Here is a 14,742-nt window from a genome sequence, read left to right as displayed (position 1 = left end):
GGCATCCAGCTGCGGATTGGGATTCTGACTCAGAGAGAGATTCCCTCAGAATCAGAAGGCTCAGAAGAAAGAGCAAAAGTGCACGTGTGTGTGTTTCTGTGTCTCCTCTCCCTTAATAATGTACTACTTAATTTCTTCTTCTTCTTTTTTTTTATAATAATAATGTACTACTACTTAATTTCGTATAATACACTTCTTTATTTTGTTAAGAACATATCTTAAATGTAGTTTGGCCTTCAATTTTGGGAGCTCTCCATCTTGCATGCGATCTCCTGATCCGACGATGGAGATCTGGTCTTTCTCACGAACCAACAACCACCAAGCATTCCCCATTCCCCTCCATGCATATATAAACTTGGCTCTAACCTCCCCTCCATTTCTCACGCTCTCTTCGTTAGTTTCTCTCCCTCTCCATATGTTTGTTCCTCAACGAAGAGCTTTGTAACTTGCATTCTCTTGATTAGCAGCGATCAATCCTTTCCCGTCGGTAATCCCCTCAGAGCTTTCCAAAATGTCGACGGAAAAAGAGAGAGAAACTCATGTTTACCTGGCTAAACTGGCCGAGCAAGCCGAGCGTTACGAAGGTCTTCTGCTAACCTTGTATTATTGATTGCTTCATCATCGTACATACATGAATTTATGATATCGAGTTGATTTTTTTCATTGATTGGTTCATTTAATTTAATTTAATTTTTTTCATTTCTATACATGCAACAACGTGAAAATGAGAAATTGTTTTATACAAGTCAATGTTCTTACCAACTCATTTTATTATTGCTGGCTGAGGCAAATATGTGCAATGTCTTTGAGCCAAGAAAAGTTCTTGTGAGCTCCAAATTGATCTATTTGTATTCTGTGTTTTAGAATTAGTGTTTTATTGGCACTCTTCCTACTATCACAGAAGTATGAAATGTGATCTGGACTGTGTCATCCAATAGGCCAACGATCTAATTTGTGGTTCATCGATTGAATGGAACGCGGATTTGCTTGGATTTGATTTTGTTTCTGTTTTTGATGTGGTATAGAAATGGTTGAGAGCATGAAGCAAGTTGCAAAACTTGACGTTGAGCTGACTGTGGAAGAGAGGAACCTTCTGTCCGTCGGGTACAAGAATGTTATTGGTGCCCGGAGAGCTTCATGGCGCATTATGTCCTCAATTGAGCAAAAGGAAGAATCTAAAGGAAATGAGCATAATGTGAAGCTGATCAAAGGCTATCGCCAGAAGGTTGAGGATGAACTCTCAAAGATTTGCAGCGACATTCTTACAATCATTGACAAGCATCTGATACCATCTTCTGGCTCTGGAGAGGCCACTGTGTTCTACTACAAGATGTGAGTCAGTTTTAACGTATCCTGCAAATTACCCTCCCTCCCTGAGGGCATCTTCATTAGGCTACTTATGTTGATCGCCTTTGATCGTAGGAGTTTTTAATCACAGCATACATTTGATCTCCTGATAAGCCTGATTCCATTTTCTACTGTATTTCGTTACAGGAAAGGTGACTACTTCCGATACCTCGCCGAGTTTAAGACTGATCAAGAGAGGAAAGAGGCCGCTGAGCAGTCATTGAAGGGCTATGAGGCAAGCTTTACTTTGATCGTCTTCCTATACTCATGAACAGATTGCTTATTGTCACACTTGTACAATTTACTTAGTATCCATTTTACTTTGCCTTCTTTCTGTCGTGTAATTGTTAGGCTGCTTCTGCAACTGCCAATACGGAGCTCCCATCAACCCATCCAATTCGTCTTGGACTTGCTTTGAATTTCTCTGTGTTCTATTACGAGATAATGAATTCTCCTGAAAGGTAATTTCATGATACTGTTTCCGTTCATTAAGACCTGGACAAAAAATCTAAGTCTGTCTCACTAACACAAAAATAAATGCATCACCCTGAAGAGCCTGCCATTTGGCAAAACAAGCTTTTGATGAGGCCATCTCAGAGCTGGACACTTTGAGCGAGGAGTCATACAAAGATAGCACCTTAATCATGCAGCTGTTGAGAGACAATCTCACTCTCTGGACCTCTGATTTGCCTGAAGATGGAGGTACAAAATCTTCTTAATTACATATCCTGAATATTGAATTCAACACTTACTGTCTGCCACAGCTTACTTGTACCTTTGATTTTCTGAAGCACTTTCTCGGCATTGTCCTTTTGAACATTTTTTTAATGCTGCTGAGAACCTCGATGGTTTTGTAATTGCTGCTCATATTAGATCGGAAGGGTTGTGGTTTCTAGCAAAGCAAGGCCTAACCTCATATTCCCTGTTTCAGGTGAGGACAACCCTAAAGCTGAAGAATCTAGCAAGTCAGCAGAGGCTCAAGAGGTTAGTAGTTAGCCCTATTCATTTTAGACTCGTAATTGAACCAATTCTATTTAGTTCCTGAAATATTTAACCATGGTCGATTTCTGCAGCATTGACAGAATAAGAAAGAACCTTACACCATTGAAGTCATTTGTTCTGGAGCAGTTGCACAGTGACCTGTGTACTCAGATTTCTCCAAGAAGCATTGCATGATCACCTTTTGTCAATCTGCTTGGAAGTTGGATCCATCAAGATGACAACAAGACTCTAAATTTTGATCAGTCTACTTGCATGTTGTTTCTTTACCTGTTTTACTTGCTGCTTGCGTCTTCTGTTCTCCTCGACAGCCTCTTGATCTTTTCGTAGGATTATATTATTATTATTTACCGACAGAACATATGCAAAACATACAGCTTGTTTTACACTTTTACTTTACCAGCTCTTTGTTTTTCTTCTTCTTCTTCTTCTTTTTTCCCTTCTTTTTTCGGGTAGAACGACTAATTTTAGAAATTAAACGAGGACAAGTTTCAGTTTTTTTTTTTTTAAATTTAAATTTGGACAAATATGGAGCGCATCTCATAAATTAGGCTTATTCCTACTTTTAAAATAGTAGGAATAAACTTTTGGGTTAATAACATCAAACTTTTTATATCGTGTCATAAGACTCGTAACCTATTTGTTGACAAGTTGACACGACCGAATTCATAAAAATCAATAAACATTTCGAACGACAATAATTGCTGTCAAATGAATCCGCTTAGCATCCACTTTAATCCATCAATTCTTGCTATTAAAGAGTTTTCAATGAAAAGATGCACAATAAAGTGTTAGAAGTTCAAAGCATACAAGAAATTCCGAAACTTCAACGTCTAACTTTCAACCCAAAAACGTTAAGATAAGAGTTTTCAAAGGCAGAATATGTAATAAAGTCTTCAAAACAAAAAACAAACTTCAAGGTTCAGGGGTTGATTCAATAGTAATCCACTTATGTTCGAAACGTGCTAAATCTATTAATTTTAAGTCGTGCTAGAGTCGCGTAGCCATACCGTGCTAAAAATTGCCACTTCTAAGTAAAACTTTAATCGCATCTTACTGTATTACACTGTGATTAGAAAAACTCGCTACCAAGAAGCAGTCCATTCAAAATACACATGTTTTATTTTTTTGGGTGCAAAATCTTGACACAATTTCATTGAACCGTCTAGTTTAGTTAATGCAAGAAATGGGTGAAAAAAAATTTTCTTCTAATGCACCATTTATGCTGAGCTTGATTTGTTTCGACATTTTAGGCAAAAAAAATACTAAGCAAAATGATAATCTACCTGCAAACGAGGAAGGTGCAGGCATAGCTCTACGTAAGATACAAGATATTCATTTTCGTCCATACAATGCTTTTCTCGGAAATTTTGTCACATCTAATAAAGTTTTCCAACAGCCTTTGGCGCTGTTATATTGTAATGAAAAATGCCCACAAGTAGCTTTGACAGCTTAGGAGGAGGTGAAGAGAAGGAAGAAGAGAATAGGAATAGGTCAGGTACTGGTTAGAAAGAACTTATCGCTCATTTTCTGCACAGAAAGCATGGAAAGTGAGATGATCCAAGGACTTGGATATAGGTGTGCAGGGAAGTATCTGGTCTTCATCCAAGTATTATTTACGGAAGGAAATTTAGAGGCAGAATCAAGGAGCTATTTTTACAGACTCAGATTGCATGAATTGTGTCTTACTTATGAGAAGTAAATTCAGAATTAGAATGTTGAAATTTTACAATATACAAGACAAACAACAGCAAAACCACACGCCCAAAAGATCTCTGTACAACAAAACTTTCTTGGTTGATACAGTCGAGATCCTTCTCTACGCGATAACTTTGGAGCAAACAAAAATCTTCCTCGCGACTCTGCAATTCTTTGAACCACTACCTTCTAAGTCAAGAATCTTCCTTTACAAAATATCCTTGAGGCAAAGAAAAATCTTCCTCGTGATTCAGTATTTCTGCATCCTCATCATCTGATTTCTTGGATACTCCAACGAAAGAGGCGAATTAGGGGAAAAAGTGCAATCAATTGAACTTCCCAACAAGGTGAAATGGGTGATGCAGCTCAAATGAACATCAAAGCCAGGGAAGATAATGACAAAAATACGATTGCTAATCTCCTATATGCAGGTGTTTATGCAGGTGTCAAGTATGTACAGACAGGCCAAAATCAAGTCCATTTTCACTATAATGCCAACTATATCAATGAAGTCGAAGCTAGTTCAGAGAATAGTGAATAGATGTTAGAAGTGCCATTCTCATATATAACAAACGTGTCCAAGTACTGTAAGTTTGCTTCAGAAAGTCAGATGACAGTGCAAATACTAACCAGCATTTCCAAGTTGTAGAAACGGTCCAGTAACTTCAGAACATCATCCGGAGCAAAATGTCGATTAAAGCTGTGAAAAAATGGCTAGAGTGAAGTTCCAGAACAATAAAGTCCAAAAGAATGGAAGGAAGATAGAGCAGAAGCTAAGTAAACCTTCTCCGAAGATACTCAGTCAAACCATACAGGACAAAATGACGGTGCATTCCTGCAAAAAGCTTTACAGTTAACTCTCCTCATCAATGCAAGAACTGGCAGCAAGACACGAAATAATTAACAATACATTAAAGAATCAGGGGTCATTGGTCTATCACCTTTTTCCCCTCTACCCAACAGGAGAACTCTTAGAGTAAAAGGTAACTCAAGCATAACATTATCAGAGATAAACTGTAAAATTATCAGATACATCTTCCCACTGTATGTGTCACTGGAAAAGGGAGATGCAAGTTTTAAATTCAGCGCTGACTCAGTTTTAAAGATGAACTTGAATGGCAGACAGCGTTGTGATGATGCAGGAAGATAGCAAGTCTCTAATTGCTGAGTCTTATTAGAAAAATTGTATTTATGAAGGAAAGAAAGTGGACAAATAGATTAAACTAACTTACATCAAGTATAAAGTCTATGAAAAAAGTGCTTTAACTTTGAAGGATGGCAAACGGAAAGGACATTTTTCTTTTTCTGTTTTTCTTCTTTCCCCCAAATTCATAAACATGAGAACGGAAAATTCTCTTTTGCATCCATTCCTTTCTTATTTCCACCTAAACCGCCAACTACAAAGAGCAAAAGACTAAATTGTTCCATCAACATTCAATTTAACCGGTTTCAAATAGCCCGAGAAGAAACAAAAAAAAAAAAACAATATTCAAACTCAGGGGAGCCCAAGAAGACAAATCAAAACAGACACAAATTAAGTTAATCCTGCAGTATTGATCCTGGGATCCCATTTTCTTTCATTTTTGTTCAAACCAAAAAAGAGTCTTTAAAAGTTTTAAGCTCAATCAGATGTGCCCTCTCATGACATGGTAATAAGTTTATCTATTTAACTGAGAAATTTCGAACGTTTCACGTAAAAAAGAACACAGAAATAAGGAAGTGCCTCGTAATTTGGCTGGAGGATAAATTTCAAGAGCTTCCAATAACTTAAGTTCCAATTCCACCTCTGATTTCTCCTGCCGAAAAAAAAAAAGATTTCAATAACTAAAAGGATTTCCAATTCTTCATAAGCAAGATAGATTAATGCTAGTAAATCAAAAAGAAGGAATACCTGATGGACAGAAGGAGGAGGAGGTTTGCAAGGAGAATGCACAGATAAGCCATCTTGTTCAGGCTCTTCTTCTTCTTCATCGTCTTCATCTTCATCTTCTTCTTCCTCTTCTTCTTTTGCATCTTTTTTCTTAGCATCTTCTTTTTTATTTTTACCATTAACCCCCGTTACTTGCCCCATTTTTTTTCTCTTTTCTTTTCCAATTATTGATTAATTTGATGTTTATTGATCGGATTTTTTTTTTTTTTTTTTTGGGAAAAAAAGATGAGTTCTTTAGAGGATTGGGAGGTCGAGAGCTAGGGATTTTGATTTTGCGTTTTCATTGACGGATTAAAATTGGTAGAAGGTGGCGGAAAGCTGTTGAGCAAAATTGGGTCGGTCACATTGGGTTGGACAAAGTGGAACTCACTCTCCAATTTTTGGGCTAAAGGCCCCATCTTGAATGTTTTTCATAGATTAATGGACCGCAAAAGGAGTTTTTTAAAAAAAAAAAAAAAAAAAGAATTAGCCATATTTATGTTAATCAAGGCAAATCACAAAAAGTTTTAAAAAACTTGGAGTCTGGAAGTAGATCTCAATACTAACTCTCTTCAAGTGAGTTAGCCACCAGAGAAATGCATTCTAGTTGCAACAAATTAGATTGAAAGTAACGTGTGAATATTGCCAATTAACCAAAATACATCGTGAGAAGCTGTTACCTTAGATTGGAAACATCAAAACAGGCGACAAGAATGGACTGAAAAACTTGAGAGATCATCTTGCCTTGCCCCAACATTTTACTATAACCAAAAAAAAAAAGAATAAAATCGAACTTGGTGCTGATGAAAAAGGGCTCCCAACATACTTCAGTTTACGAAATTCTTTTCATTTTAAAGAAAGAGCTGTGCTTTCCTGAAATTGGATTTGCTGGAAAGAACAGGAAATCTTCATTATATTATCATGACTATTTATGTAAAAGTCACTAAACAGCTGTTACATCACAACTCTGGCTAATAAAGCAACTGCAAGAATCTGAAAGCATAAACCATTATTCATTGAGTTTTTCAATTTCCAATCTCAGGTGTATCAATGACCGAGATGTCATTCAATTGGACCGGCTGGCTTCATAAGTGCAATCATCTCAAATGTAGCCTTTACTTACAGGAGCATCTATTCCAAGAAAGCAGTGGTAGGATACCTCAAAAGGTGCTAATGCCCCTCAATAGTTTCTGTTTGGTAACTCATGGTGCATGATCAGGAGCTATAGCATCTTGATCATCCTATCACCCCCAAAAATTCGTGCAAGGAGTCGGGTAAGTAAGAACTACTTGATCATCCGTCGCAAAAGGCTTACCTAGTGCTTCTTACTCCTCTCCTATGTGTGGTTGGCAGGCTATTGCACGGGACGAGATTTATCCAGTGCGCACTCTCGGATAGCGGCTGCGGATCACTTGTCAAAAAAATAAAAAATAAAAAAATGACGGAGGTTTCCATGAAACAGCAATCACATTCTCTTGTATGTGCCCATTTCTTCCAGTTGAAGCATCTTCAAATTTTATTAGGTTATTGGTTATGTCTGCATACATCAATTACCTTGTCAACATGAAACTTCGTTGCAAGAATGGAATTTTTTTTCCCCATTTTCGACATTTCCAATAGTCCTTTTCTGAGTTGACTTGCATCTGCAATTAAGAAAAGAAGTGCATCAAACGCACTTGGCCATATTTTAATATTCGTCTAATGTCCATTCATTCTTCGCATCTCGTGGTATCTGGAATCCTTTGAGGGTTAACGTATTTTCACAAAACTAACCACGTTGCTTATGCGAATAAAAGTTTGTGGTCCTCAAAGTTTTGTTGCAACAAAACTATGAACATTATTATCATTACCAAATTTTGTGTATAAGAAATTTAGTACATTAAAGAGAATATGAGCATTTGTTTTTCCTTTGCTGCTTGGAATTTGATGCCTCACCTACATCTTTTAGATGGTACAGACATGTATCTGTTGCAATAAATTTCATGTCCAAAATTGCAGGTTGCTACAAACACTCTGGAACGAGGTGCACCACTTACACATGCAGTTGGAAATGTTTTGAAGAGAGTTTTCGTCATTGGTTTTTCAATCGTAGTATTTGGTAATTACCACTTACACTGCTGCAAAACGTTGCAGGTAACAAGATATCAACTCAGACAGGAATGGGTACTGTTGCCATCTGCTCCTTAACAAAGGCAAACATCAAAGAGCAAAAACGCAAGGTTTCCCTTGCTGATTAGTTACAGAACATAGTTCTCAGTCATTACAACTATTTTCTTTCTTTCCTTTTTGGTGTTTTCCTTTTTCCTCTACTCAATTTCTCATTTCCTCGATCTGAGCATAATCTTCTGATGATTTCTACTGTGTCCTTTTAGAAGGCAAAACATCTGTGAACATCATAAAGATCAGTATGGATGTACCACATACATATGAGAAACATCATAGGATGACATGGATTTCCAGAAGCACAACTTTATCCATTCACAAGTATATTAAGCGGTTGACAGACTATAGAAAGAAATTGTGGTGGCAGACATCAATTGTTCAATATATGTAGCAGAGCAGCAATTTTTACTTGAGCAAACTACAATCTTGCGTGCATCGGTATAACAGGCAACCTTTGCTCAACCACTAATGCAGTACTTTTAAACAAGCAAGCTTCAGTTGAGATAAAAAGACAGAATCCTGATCTGTCCCAGCTGAGCTACAATCGCACCTGCAAATAATCTCTCAGTAGCACAGTAAGAAGACTCATCTAACAAAGTTAAAAATGAACTCACAGTCCATCCTTACTGAAAATCCTACTGTGGGTTCATTCACCAAAATCTTACTCAAAAGATTAAAATTAGATAAACAACTTTTGAAGTTCTGAATAAGCTTTCTACACGTAGAAATTTTAAACCCCTATGCAAACCACATCAGCTTCCCCAAGCACTTCTAAATCAATCATGAGCCTGTTCTTTCACCTTTCGTCTGCAATCCCACAAGAGACTAGTTTTTCAAAACAGAGATCCATTTTCCGCCTATGTCTTACCGCCTGCATTCACAATAGCTTAATCAACCAAAGAACCAAGAATGCATCCTGACACGTATGGGAAGTTCGCCAAGCACATAAGCTAAATTCATTGCAAACATCTCTCTAAATATTGTTAGACATGATAATTTCTGTTGTTGGTTGGAACAAGTATTCAGATTCTAAAATTCAATATTTGACAGTCAATTGACGTGTAGGAAAATAAACAGGAAGGAAGATAGGGGAAAATATACATCTAACATCAAATAATTTGACCATCCATGGACTTCAGTTATTTGTGGACATCTTAATGTCTCAAAAATATTGGAACTTCTCTAACTTCTCCTCCATGAAGAGTTACTAAAAAAAAGCACAAAACTTGAGCTACAAAAGACTTGACATTATCCTCAGCACCAATCCCTCTTGGGGCTCCAAAATCCAAAAATGAAGTAATTTACAAACAAACGGTGAATTATCGCCAACGCTCTGAGGATGCGAACAAGAGTTGGTGATGCCAATTGCAACTGATGAACCATCCAACAAGGAGGAAGCAAACCTGAGAAGCAATGCACCGCAACTAAATACTAAAAGAAGCAGAGAGCATGCCCTACAATAAATAGATCTGAACTTTAACATCCTAAATCCTGTTAGACACTCTCCTCAGTGTCGTTATTAATTCAAAAACGGGAAATGCCAAAAGTGGTCCCCCGAATAGATTTCTAGAAGTCATAGGCTTGCCTGAATAGGGAAAGATTTTCTTCACTCATTGTCCAGGTCTAGCTCCTCACCGGTCACCATGCAAATGATCTTCCATTGCCATGTAACTGGCCATCATGCATACTCAGTACTGTAATCTAGATTAAACAGCATGTTCCGGCGACTCTCATTGTTCATTCGAATCTTAAACTGGCTGGCAAAGGACACTACTTTTTCATCAGATTCATAATCCATCTCACGTATACATCGCCTACGGATTTTTTTCAGCATTTCTTTTGATGGTTCATATCCAGCAGTCACCTACACAAGGTTTCAGTAAAAACAATGAAGTGGTCATAGATAGTGAAAAAATTGCAAGGACAGAAAGGCATTACTTGATCCCAAGAAGGATTAACTTACCATGTCCTGTATCACAGATATAGCAGCTTTAGAATCTCGCTTAACAAGATGAGCATCAACAAGAAGACAATAAGTCGTTGCATTTGCTTTTACACCCAAACTTACAAAGTGTTCGAATACTTTGGTAGCTTCATCCCTCTGCCACATAAGTAGACTTTTTATAGAGGTAATAAACAAATATAACCTTTCCTCTTCAGATAACATAAGCGTATACAAGTTCATCAACTACCACAGAATGTTAGAATCCTTAGGCCAATATTTTCTCATTGCTAAGCACAAGGCCAGGAGTGAAGCTTGACAACTATAGGAATAATCAGGAGATATTAACAGCTAGAAAATAATTCCTTTGCTGTCAGTGCTCAAATAATGTTTTAAGGGCCTTGAAGTAAAAGAAAAAGATGATGCGTGTATATCAACATCACAAATAGAGACACATAAGGAAAGAAAAGAGTGGCCCCCAAAAGTATCAAAATTTACCTTATTGAGTTTTCCGAATGCACATATGAGAGAATTGTATGAATGGATATCTGGGGTCAAACCAAAGCTAGCATCAATTGCACTGAAAGTCTGATATGCCCGATCAACATCCCAAATATTGGCACAACCCAGAACTACACAATTAAGTGCAGCGACAGACTTGTAAGGAGGATTGGCTTGGCTCAGATTCTCTAACTGATAATAAACCTGAAAAGTTGATGTAAGCAACCATAAGGTAGAGAGCTAAATGAGTATCAGAGTGTAACATACAATTTGTACACGTATTCACGTACCAAAATTTTTGGACATAAACTGCAAAGACAAGTACAAATCAAACACAGAGACCAAAGTGAAATATATATCTTGCATGCATGCATGGTAATTTCTGAGAAGAAACAAGTTATAATTGCTAGCCTTATTGTTTTGAATGCATAGGAATATAAAACATATAAAGCAATTTTAACTGACTGCTGCATGCTGCAGCTAAAATAAAAGCACATACTTCATCCAAAGTTGCAAAACCCTTGTTGGAGCATGCCAGAACCAGTGGATTCAAAGACGTAAATGGAGAGAATAGATCCTCCAGAGCTTCATTGTCAGCACTACTATAACTTGCCTCCAATTCACGGAGAGTACCAAAAGCCTTTGGCAAGTTCCCTAATGAAGAATAGGCATATATCTTTGCAAGGCAAGATTCGGGATTGGGAATCTTTTTTTGGCGCAATGAACTCTTAAGGAATGACCAGGAAGCATCCAGGAGCTTTGAGCTATATGTTCTACCAGCAGTTGCAAGTACAGACACAAGCAGTCCTTCATCAACAGAAAGCAGAACTTGGGGCCTTTCAGTCTGTCCTCGACGAATCCATCTTGCCATGAATTCCAAGGCATAAAACACAAGTTCACTATTATTTGCTTGCATTGCAACATCTGCAATGTGGTTGCACAAGTCCCAACTGGGACATAGGGCTTTGTTCTGCTCCATTTTCTGATATATTCCAGGAAAAACAGATTCAGGTATGTTCAAAAGTACTTCAAGCTAATTACTAATCAGCCAAAGCAAACTCATACCTTGCATCTCTGAATGATATACATCAATGAATCCAATCTCCACCTTTGAAGGCAGCTTAGAACACATTCATTGAATACGCTCATTGCCAACATATAACCATTATCTAAGGCAACATCCATAAACTTCATTGCAGTATCAATCTGACCCGTTGCAAAAAGCATGCCCAGAACTAAGTCGTATGACTCATCGTCGGGCAGAGATTCCTTATATTCTTTTCCTGTCTGGAGCATCCTAATAAGATTAAGCAAAGGCCCATCCATCAAAAAGAGAAAAAAAAACAAAACGTTTTTACGGCTATCTGTCCATCAAATAGTTGAAAAAGTAATTGGAACAAGTTTGCAACGACACATCAGGAAAATTTTTCACACATAACATTAATTTGACACATGAGCTCATAATCACACAGCAAATGTTGAATAGGATACCTAATCCTTAGTACATGCTCGGAACCAAATGACAGTACCATATCAGATGTAGCCAAAGGAAATTTGTACACTGTTCATTACTCCGAAAAGAGAAAAAGAAGTGAAAAAGAAAATAATGGAAAAAAAAAAGTGGACATAGTAATATTGAACAGAAAGCAAAAAAAACTTTCAAAAAGTGACAGCCTTTAAATCAAACCAGCCAACCCTAAAGTAAAAGATGCACAAGAAAGTAAATTCAGGTCTCATCATCTTTTCTTATAATTCAGATTTCTGGTAAATTAATATCATGTTTTGATCCCAACAGAATTTTTTTCCTTTTTTATTTCTAGAGTATAGGCTGCAAACAACAATGAGAAATCCAAAACACAAATAAGCAAGTTTTCTGTACAAATCCCTTCTGTCCTGTATTGAAATATCAGCTTTGCGAAACACAGACATTGTGAAATTTAGCAGCTATTCATGAAAATTATTCGGACGAAAGGCCGGGAAGATCCATCAAGCGAAATAACCGAAGTTCGGGAACCAGACAGCCACTTTGAACTCAAATCGTTTCAACAACCAAAATGGAAACAAAGTGATAACCTTTCGAGCAGTTTCTCGGCAGCATCAATCTCTCTAGCCTGGACCATTGATTTCAACACCAAATTGAAGGAAGCCGTGTTAGGAGTTATGTTAAAATCATCCATCTGAGAAACAAGTTCCAGCAACTGTGCAGCAGAAGCCCCAAGCATCAAATTAGCTCTCAAATAATGATTATACAGACTGACATCCGGCCTATTAGGCTTCCCATTATTATCTAATGACATAACCCACAGCTCAAACAACTGCTTCATGTCATTCCAACGCTGTGACGTCATCCAATCGGCGAAAAGATCCATCAATCCTTGAACATCCAGGGTCTGCGATAGCGCCTGCGATCGAGAACCCGCCCGTTGGTTGAAAATCCCCACCGGCATTAGGGAGGAGGAATTCTCACTGAGGGATGGCGGGTAACGGTTCCGCCAGTTCTGATTGTAAAGCGGACTGCCGGAGGCCGGGTTAGGAGGCAGCGACGTCGCAGTGGAGGTGGTACTGGTGGTGGTTTGCGACGGAGATGGTGGCGGAGGTGGTTCGGCGAGTTGAGCTTCCTGGGAAAGAAACGGAAAAGTGGAAATGGGTTTGAATATGGTGAAGTCATGGTGAGGATTATGATGATTTAGGATTTTCATTAACGTTCGTGATCGAGAGAAGATCGCCATTGACGCCATTTTTTGACCTATACAAGCATATATAACAGGTGTATGTATAGTGAATGTATTAGCTGTGTGTATTTGAAATGGGAGTTGTCAGACGTTCAGTAGCAGTGGAGCGACGGACTAGGGTTTTTCGTGAGGGTGGTGAATTTCTTCCCAATTGAATTAGGGGTTATCAGCATGAAAGGGTATTATGGTCATTCTTCAGTTATATATATAGTTTGTCAATTATGAATCGTAGTATTTAGATTACGACTTTTCTGGCAATTGTCGACCCAGACCACTAGACCAGTACCATTAGGCCTTCTACTTCTGAAAACAAGCCCAGGATTGGATTTTGTCTTGAGCGGCCTTTGGTGGAAAGAAAAAACCCAAGAACATTTTCAATAATTCCTAGATGATGGCTAAAGAAGAAAATATGAATGGTTATAGTTAAATCTTTTTTTTTTTTTTGAAAGACGAGGACAAGATTAATTAGGCAATACTTATATATGAGTTCAAACATTTCAAATAATAGCTGAGTTTAATAATAAATCTCAAGATTGATTGTAAGTCAAGACTTACATGTGTCTGGATATTTGAACTAATTACTATAACACATTTTGTTCTATGATGTATGTGAAATAAAAGATTATTGAAAAAGATAAAGAGTTGATCAGAAATTGTAATTGTGATGCAAGCAAAATAATATTTCAAAAAAAAAAAAGAATTGCTGTCCAAACACATTGCTCCGAGCAAAATATTACTTTTCTCCAAATTGTCAAAATTTGTGATTAAAAAAAAGAAGAAGAAGAAAAACAAAGAAAGAATCAATGGGCCTGTTTGGCACCTTGGTTTTTTACCAAATTTGTATAAAACTAGTTTTTTAACAACTTTTGCTATAGGAACCTCAAAAAACTTATCAAAGTTTTTTACCTATACACCCATCTAATGTACAAAAAATTTCTCTTCAATTTTTCTTCTTTTCCCTCCCTCACCCAACCCACCATGTCCTCCGGTGCCAACCACCGCCTCCATCACCGCTTTCGGCGCCGATCAACAATTCCGGCATTGCCTTCCTCTTTTTTTTTTTTTTCTCTCCCTCTCCCTCACCCCCTCTCCTCCTCTCCCCTCTTCCCCTCTCGTTCCCTCACCACCCTCCCCCTCCCGCGACCAGATCGCAAAAGTGGAGGGGGAGGGGGGGCTGCGATCTGGTCGCGCGACCAGATCGTAGCTAAGGGAGGGGGAAGGTGGCGCGAGAGAGGGGAGGAGAAGGGGGTGATAGGCAAAAGCTAAAAAAAAAAAATCCATGGCTTCCATTACTTTGGCGTGTGGCTACTGAGGGCGACGGAGATGGGGGAGGGGGGAGAAAAAAGGGTGGCAGGCAGAGGGAGAAGAGCGGCGGCAGGGGAGAGGGGAGGAGAAGGGGTGACGGGAGAGGGAGAGGGAGAGGTGGCTGGCAGAGAGGGGTGGCGGGGGAA

General features: G+C 38.2%; 3 protein-coding genes across 7 annotated transcripts; 1 reads left to right on the top strand and 2 right to left on the bottom strand.

The window, feature by feature from the left end:
* Window positions 1-286: 286 nt before the first annotated feature.
* LOC113717606 (14-3-3-like protein GF14 iota) lies at window positions 287-2,736 on the top strand. The gene is made up of 7 exons (XM_027242361.2): window positions 287-584; window positions 1,026-1,332; window positions 1,495-1,582; window positions 1,699-1,808; window positions 1,901-2,049; window positions 2,279-2,331; window positions 2,421-2,736. Exons 1-7 carry the CDS (start codon window positions 512-514, stop codon window positions 2,424-2,426), a joined length of 786 nt encoding a protein of 261 aa, XP_027098162.1. The 5' UTR covers window positions 287-511; the 3' UTR covers window positions 2,427-2,736.
* Window positions 2,737-3,927: 1,191 nt separating this feature from the next.
* Window positions 3,928-6,348, bottom strand: LOC113717607 (uncharacterized). 2 transcript variants are annotated; one of them, XM_027242363.2, is made up of 5 exons: window positions 5,936-6,348; window positions 5,768-5,840; window positions 4,828-4,879; window positions 4,675-4,744; window positions 3,928-4,333 (listed from the first exon to the last, which is right to left on the bottom strand). In XM_027242363.2, the coding sequence occupies exons 1-5, from the start codon at window positions 6,113-6,115 to the stop codon at window positions 4,295-4,297; spliced, it is 414 nt and encodes a 137-aa protein (XP_027098164.1). In that variant the 5' UTR covers window positions 6,116-6,348; the 3' UTR covers window positions 3,928-4,294. The 2 variants fall into 2 exon arrangements, with proteins under 2 accessions (XP_027098164.1, XP_027098163.1); XM_027242362.2 differs by having other exon boundaries at window positions 3,928-4,325; window positions 5,936-6,345.
* Window positions 6,349-8,585: 2,237 nt separating this feature from the next.
* LOC113719366 (pentatricopeptide repeat-containing protein At1g26460, mitochondrial-like) lies at window positions 8,586-13,665 on the bottom strand. 4 transcript variants are annotated; one of them, XR_003454868.2, is made up of 7 exons: window positions 12,633-13,665; window positions 11,625-11,856; window positions 11,059-11,541; window positions 10,557-10,763; window positions 10,080-10,217; window positions 9,702-9,980; window positions 8,586-8,987 (listed from the first exon to the last, which is right to left on the bottom strand). XR_003454868.2 is itself a non-coding variant. In XM_027244581.2 (6 exons), exons 1-6 carry the CDS (start codon window positions 13,295-13,297, stop codon window positions 9,795-9,797), a joined length of 1,911 nt encoding a protein of 636 aa, XP_027100382.1. In that variant the 5' UTR covers window positions 13,298-13,665; the 3' UTR covers window positions 9,203-9,794. The 4 variants fall into 4 exon arrangements, 1 of the variants encoding a protein (XP_027100382.1); XR_011825265.1 differs by lacking the exon at window positions 8,586-8,987 and adding an exon at window positions 9,203-9,570 and having other exon boundaries at window positions 12,633-13,663; XR_003454867.2 differs by lacking the exon at window positions 8,586-8,987 and adding an exon at window positions 9,203-9,519 and having other exon boundaries at window positions 12,633-13,661.
* Window positions 13,666-14,742: the final 1,077 nt, after the last annotated feature.

This window comes from Coffea arabica, chromosome 11e, assembly GCF_036785885.1.
Source record: "Coffea arabica cultivar ET-39 chromosome 11e, Coffea Arabica ET-39 HiFi, whole genome shotgun sequence".
In the NCBI taxonomy this organism is placed as follows: Eukaryota; Viridiplantae; Streptophyta; class Magnoliopsida; order Gentianales; family Rubiaceae; genus Coffea; species Coffea arabica.
The sequence above is the reverse complement of the archived record's forward strand: the minus strand, read 5'-3'. Positions and strand labels throughout refer to the sequence as shown.

What these genes read in the sequence shown, in the direction of transcription:
- LOC113717607 (XM_027242362.2), bottom strand. Translation starts at nt 6,115, where the DNA reads ATGGGGCAAGTAACGGGGGTTAATGGTAAAAATAAAAAAGAAGATGCT. An exon ending in CTCCTCCTTCTGTCCATCAG is followed by an intron (nt 5,841 to 5,935) that starts GTATTCCTTCTT and finishes TTTTTTCGGCAG; the next exon opens with GAGAAATCAGAGGTGGAATT. An exon ending in TCTACAACTTGGAAATGCTG is followed by an intron (nt 4,326 to 4,674) that starts GTTAGTATTTGC and finishes GGAGTATCCAAG; the next exon opens with AAATCAGATGATGAGGATGC.
- LOC113717606 (XM_027242361.2), top strand. Translation starts at nt 512, where the DNA reads ATGTCGACGGAAAAAGAGAGAGAAACTCATGTTTACCTGGCTAAACTG. An exon ending in ACTGTGTTCTACTACAAGAT is followed by an intron (nt 1,333 to 1,494) that starts GTGAGTCAGTTT and finishes ATTTCGTTACAG; the next exon opens with GAAAGGTGACTACTTCCGAT. An exon ending in TGATTTGCCTGAAGATGGAG is followed by an intron (nt 2,050 to 2,278) that starts GTACAAAATCTT and finishes TCCCTGTTTCAG; the next exon opens with GTGAGGACAACCCTAAAGCT.
- LOC113719366 (XM_027244581.2), bottom strand. Translation starts at nt 13,297, where the DNA reads ATGGCGTCAATGGCGATCTTCTCTCGATCACGAACGTTAATGAAAATC. An exon ending in ATATCATTCAGAGATGCAAG is followed by an intron (nt 11,542 to 11,624) that starts GTATGAGTTTGC and finishes GGAATATATCAG; the next exon opens with AAAATGGAGCAGAACAAAGC. An exon ending in CATTCGGAAAACTCAATAAG is followed by an intron (nt 10,218 to 10,556) that starts GTAAATTTTGAT and finishes CTTATGTGGCAG; the next exon opens with AGGGATGAAGCTACCAAAGT.